The sequence below is a fragment of the Salmo salar genome, chromosome ssa03 (genome assembly GCF_905237065.1).
Source record: "Salmo salar chromosome ssa03, Ssal_v3.1, whole genome shotgun sequence".
NCBI lineage: Eukaryota > Metazoa > Chordata > Actinopteri > Salmoniformes > Salmonidae > Salmo > Salmo salar.
Window position 1 is genome coordinate 13,027,443 of NC_059444.1, and position 5,917 is coordinate 13,033,359.

General features: G+C 42.7%; 1 protein-coding gene across 1 annotated transcript; it reads left to right on the plus strand.

The window, feature by feature from the left end:
• The first annotated feature begins 423 nt into the window (after positions 1 to 423).
• On the plus strand, positions 424 to 4,493 carry tsen15 (TSEN15 tRNA splicing endonuclease subunit). Its single transcript, NM_001140759.1, is given in 4 exon segments — positions 424 to 580; positions 688 to 769; positions 3,083 to 3,218; positions 3,647 to 4,493. Coding segments are annotated over 4 exon segments (468 nt in total). The 5' UTR covers positions 424 to 499; the 3' UTR covers positions 3,816 to 4,493.
• Positions 4,494 to 5,917: the final 1,424 nt, after the last annotated feature.

The window sequence follows — 5,917 nt, forward strand, 5'->3', positions numbered from 1 at the left end:
TGTGTTCTGTTTTTCACTGAAACCATAAGTACTGACTAACTATTAAAAGTAAGCTCACTTACTACAATAAATACAATTGGCACGTAGAATAGCAATGCAGTTTTTCAGTAAGAAGTTACTCTCCCAAGGCATACATTTAACTAAAGAGATTCAGATCTATGAGAAGAAGAACCTGCCTGTCTGGTGCTGTAGACCAGGTCCATGATTAGGTTGTACACACTAACCGCTTACTGAAGTTTTACACCTAATCAAATACTTGATTTTGTTAGTTTAACTTAAAAAAAAAAAAAAATCATAATTAACACACATCTCCATATCTACCTAAAGAAAGGGAGTTAGAAGTGCCCCGGAACTTATAATACCGGCAAAACAATTACCCGGACCGTTTACATTGCAGTACTTTAGCGTTCTAAATGGGAGTGAGGCGCTTTCACTCGTTGTCAGCGTCACAGTGTATGTGTGGGATTTAAAGTGATTTACAAAATATAGACGAGGAAATATGTCGGAGTTGACGAAGAAAACAGACGAGGATGTAATTGAGAAACCACTTCCCCCTAATTGGATTTTACAGCATCCAATGGTAAGTGCCAAATGCCATCAACAAACATGTCCAAGCTGACGTTAGGCATGAACAACAACCGATGCAGTATCAGCCAATGTTTTAAACTTTTACCCTCATGCTCATAGTACCAGCATCTGATGAACCTAGACGTTGGAGACGGTGCTCAAGTGCATGCAGCTTTCTTGGTGTACCTGGATCTTGCTGAAGGTTAGTTAACCATGAATTGGATCGACAATCAACTCTGTGTTTCGCATCATCACAAGCTAGCTACTTGACCTTTCAGGCGAGTGCTACCCAAGGGGGCTTACATCCTTTTGGGTTTTCAGCTGAAGGAAGGTATGGAGGACAACTCAATGTGTACTACAATCCCGACGCTCTGTTTTAACGTTTCAAAACGCATGCAATACGGTTTTGGAAACATTTGTAACTTTCATACTACCAAGAAATTATCTTTCAAATACAAAAGATCCACTTAATGTACGGAGTTTAGCAAAGTTACAAGACAGCCTCCAGTCGAGGTATGACACATGCTCTCTCCTTGCGCTCACATTTCCATTGGACCATTCCATATTTCCAGCAAGTGTTAAGCCTCGAACCCACCAACCTTTTATTTACCAAGGTGTGTGTGTGTGTGTGTGTGTGTGTGTGTGTGTGTGTGTGTGTGTGTGTGTGTACATACACACACACACTTATTTTTTTTATCCCGTCCCTGCAGGAGACCTTTTGTCTTTAGGTAGGCTGTCATTGTAAATAAGAATTTGTTCTAAACTGACTTGCCTTGTTAAATAACATTTAAACAAAGTGCATGGCAGTGTATATATATATAGATTAGATCACCACTTCATTTTAAGAATGTGAAATGTCAGAATAATAGTAGAGAGAATGATAGATTTTTTTTTTTAAAGCTTTTATTTCTTTCATCACATTCCCAGTGGGTCAGAAGTTTATATGCACTCAATTAGTATTTGGTAGCATTGCCTTTAAATTGTTTAACTTGGTTCAAACGTTTCGGGTAGCCTTCCACAAGCTTCCCACAATAAGTTGGGTGAATTTTGGGCCGTTCCGCCTGACAGAGCTGGTGTAACTGAGTCAGGTTTGTAGGCCTCCTTGCTCGCACACGCTTTTTCAGTTCTGCCCACAAATTTTCTATAGGATTGAGGTCAGGGCTTTGTGATGGCCACTCCAATACCTTGACTTTGTTGTCCTTAAGCCATTTTGCCACAACTTTGGAAATATGCTTGGGGTCATTGTCCATTTGGAAGACCCATTTGCGACCAAGCTTTAACTTCCTGACTGATGTCTTGAGATGTTGCTTCAATATATCCACATAATTTTCCTTCCTCGTGGTGCCGTCTTTTTTGTGAAGTGCACCAGTCCCTCCTGCAGCAAAACACCCCCACAACATGATGCTGCCACCCCTGTGCTTCACAGTTGGGATGGTGTTCTTCGGCTTGCAAGCCTCCCCCTTTTCCCTCCAAACATAACAATGGTCATCATGGCCAAACAGTTTGTTTCATCAGACCAGAGGACATTTCTCCAAAAAGTATGAGCTGTGTCCCCATGTGCAGTTGCAAACCGTAGTCTGTTTTTTTTATGGCAGTTTTGGAGCAGTGGCTTCTTCCTTGCTCAGCGGCCTTTAAGGTTATTCCGATATAGGACTCGTTTTACTGTGGATATAGATACTTTTGTACCTGTTTCCTCCAGCATCTTCACAAGATCCTTTGCTGTTGTTCTGGGATTGATTTGCACCAAAGTACATTAATCTCTAGGAGACAGAACACGTCTCTTTCCTGAGCGGTATGGCGGCTGTGTGGTCCCATGGTGTTTATACTTGTGTACTATTGTTTGTACAGATGAACGTGGTACCTTCAGGCGTTTGGAAATTGCTCTTGATTTTTACTTTTGATTTTCCCATGATGTCAAGCAAAGAGGCACTGAGTTTGAAGGTAGGCCTTGAAATACATCCACAGGTACACCTCCAATTGACTCAAATTATGTCAATTAGCCTATCAGAAGCTTTTAAAGCCATGACATCATTTTCTGGAATTTTCCAAGCTGTTTAAAGGCACAGTCAACTTAGTGTATGTAAACCTCTGACCCACTGGAATTGTGTTACAGTGAGTTAGAAGTGAAATAATCTGTCTGTAAACAATTGCAACTTTGCTGAACTGTGTGCAGTAAGTGTAGCTTTTTATATTTAAAAAAATACATTTCTTGCTCATATGAAAGTTAAGTTCCAAAACCATATTGCAGGCGGGGCATATTTGCGTTTAGACAGAGCATTTGGGCAGCCTCGGGGCATTTCCCTCACAAGGCAAAAGGGGACATGCAAGGGCTAGTGCTACAGATGATATCAGTTGGATAAACCTACCTAGGCTACATAAAATGTCAACTAAGTAATTTGCAATGAAAACCTATTATTAGCCAGGTGTACCTAGTGTATAGCAAGTTACTTATCATGCTCCTGACTGTGCCCACAGCTAGCTAGCCAGCGAATCATCTCTGTCCTTTCCACTACAGTGCGTCAATGGAAGGAGGTGAGTGGAGTGGGGTGCTCCGAGCTGCGACTGGTGTTGCTGGAGGGAAGGGAGAAGGAAGGAGAGCCCACTCAGACGGTGCTCCCACTACCTGTACACAGAGGCCTGTGCCACAGAAGGTGAGATAAGACTGGGCCTCTTTATCGAATACCCACTCAGCTATAACACCTCCAAATGCAGCGAACATAGAAAGGAATGAATTAATGTACAAAAATAAAAGACTGATGCTATGCTACAGGGTTGCAGTCAATTCCATTTATATTCTAGTCAGTTCAGGAAGTACCCTACTTTTCAATGAGGAACATTTGGAGTTGGAATTTGTTGACTGTCATTGAAATGGAATTGACCCAACGTTAGATTACGCCACAAATCAACATTTTGCAACACTTGCGGAACACCAGCGGATAATGAACGCAGCCAGCCCCAAAGAATGTAGGCGAACGGAAACTGGAGTGTGATTACTGTGCATTTTCTTCAATGTAAGATCATTTCTTTATACATATCTATGATTTGGTCCATCTCTGACCTCTTCTCCTCCCTCTCCTAGTGTGCGGTCAGTGCTGGCCAGAGGCTCGCCCATGCTCCTGTGTGTGGTGGCATCTGACTCCAGCCTTGTCTACCAGAGGATGTGTGATGGCCTGTTGACCCCTGACCCCCCCGTGGGCATCCAGGACCAGGGCCGCCGGCAGCACCGCAAAAGACGGCAGCAACATTGAACCGCAGAAGAACCACAGTGACCGTTAGTAGACCGCTATGGTCTGGTAATGAACTCTGCAGTGACCAGGAGAGAACCACAGACTGAATGGCAGGCTGTTGTGGTCTCGTAATGATGAACCAAAGTGCCAGTGTTTTCATTAAATTTGGCAGGGCGCGTGCCTAGCTTCATTGCTCCCTTTCTGAACTGTTTTTGGGAACCTGGGCATAGCGACTTTCTTAAGGCTCAACAGCTAGCCTACATAAAGTATGACAGACCCTGAGAGACTGCGTCAAGATAAATATGACAAATATTACAACAGCCATAACTGCCTTTAAAAGGTGCTACAGTCTGTGGACCAGAGGGTTTGTGTTATAGCTTCTCGGACAATTGAGAGACAATCAATCAGACACTGGATTGCAGTTGGACATAAAATTGCCAGAGGATACATACGTTGTATTGAATTAAATCTCCATACAGTACATCCATGAAGCAATACATGCTTATGTAGCAGACTGCAGAAGGCTACTTCCATATGACACCACTTAGAAGTCGTTCAGCTGGTTATAGTTACTGCAACACTGTTTTGTTTTGTGCCGATTCCATACCCATTTACTTTAAATGCAGTTGTGATTTTTAAACTGTAGAGGGCATGAAAGATACCATGGATGCCTCAGTGATATCATTGCTAGACCGTCATTTGACATTGACAGATAAAGAGTAAACACAATGTTGGGTGTGCCTGTGCATTATGAAGTATTAGTAACACCACAAGGACCATATGAGAAACCATTTTGTTTGACTAATTATATTACAGTGACCTGAAAACACTTTATTTTACTAGAAAAACTCAAATTGAACATGAAAAACGAACAAGCAAAAATGAGCATGATAACAAATGCAAGGAGCACTACATAATCTGACTATGCTCCTTATACAGTATACTGTCTTTAGATTGAACACTGATATGGTCTTATTAACAGGTAAGAACTGATACTGACAGAGTGCTGTGTGTGTGTGTGTGTGTGCGCATGTGTGTACAATTGGTGCAACAAAGCCTAATGAAGAGGTAGGCTTGACTACAAAACAACAATGACTAGAACACTTCAACCCTGAGCATTGACATTAAACAAGAATACTCTACGTAGTAAAGTAAGAAGACATGGGCCGACTATGAATCACATACAGTGCATTCGGAAAGTATTCAGACCCCTTCACTTTTCCCACATTTTGTTACGTTACAGTCAATTTCTAAAATTAATTAAATAGGTTTCCCCCCCCCCTTATCAATCTATGCACAATACCCCACAATGACAAAGCAAAAACTGTGTGCTTAGGTTTGTTGTCCTGTTGGAAAGTGAACCTTTTCCCCAGTCAGGTCTTGAGCGCTCTGGAACAGGTTTTCATCAAGGATCTCGCTGTACTTTGCTCTGTTAGTCTTTCCTTCAATCCTGACTGGGAGGCTAGTCCCTGCTGCTGAAAAATCTCCACACAGGATGATGCTGCCACCACCATGCTTCGCCATAAGGATGGTATTGGCCAGGTGATGAGCGGTGCCTGGTTTCCTCCAGGCGTGACACTTGGCATTCAGGCCACAGAGTTCAATCTTGGTTTCATCAGATGAGAGAATCTTGTTTCATTGTCTGGGAGTCCTTTAGGTTCCTTTTGGCTAACTCCAAGCGGGCTGCCATGTGCCTTTTACTAAGGAGTGGCTTCTGTCTAGTGGCTTCTGTCTGGCCACTCTAAAATAAAGGCCTGATTGGTGGAGTGCTGCAGAGATGATTGTCCTTCTGGAAGGTTCTCCCATCGCCACAGAGGAACTCTGGAGCTCTGTCAGAGTGACCATCGGGTTATTGGTCACCTCCCTGACCAAGGCCCTTCTGCTCAGTTTGGCCGGGCAGCCAGCTCTAGGAAGAGTGTTGTTGGTTCTAAACTTCTTCCGTTTAAGAATGATGGAGGCCACTGTGTTCTTGGAGACCTTCAATGCTGCAGAAATATTTTGGAATTTACCACAGGTGGACTCCAATCACGTTGTAGAAACATCAAGGAAAATAAATGGGAACAGAATGCACCTGAGCTCAATTTTGAGTATCATAGCAAAGGGTCTGAATACTTATGTAAATA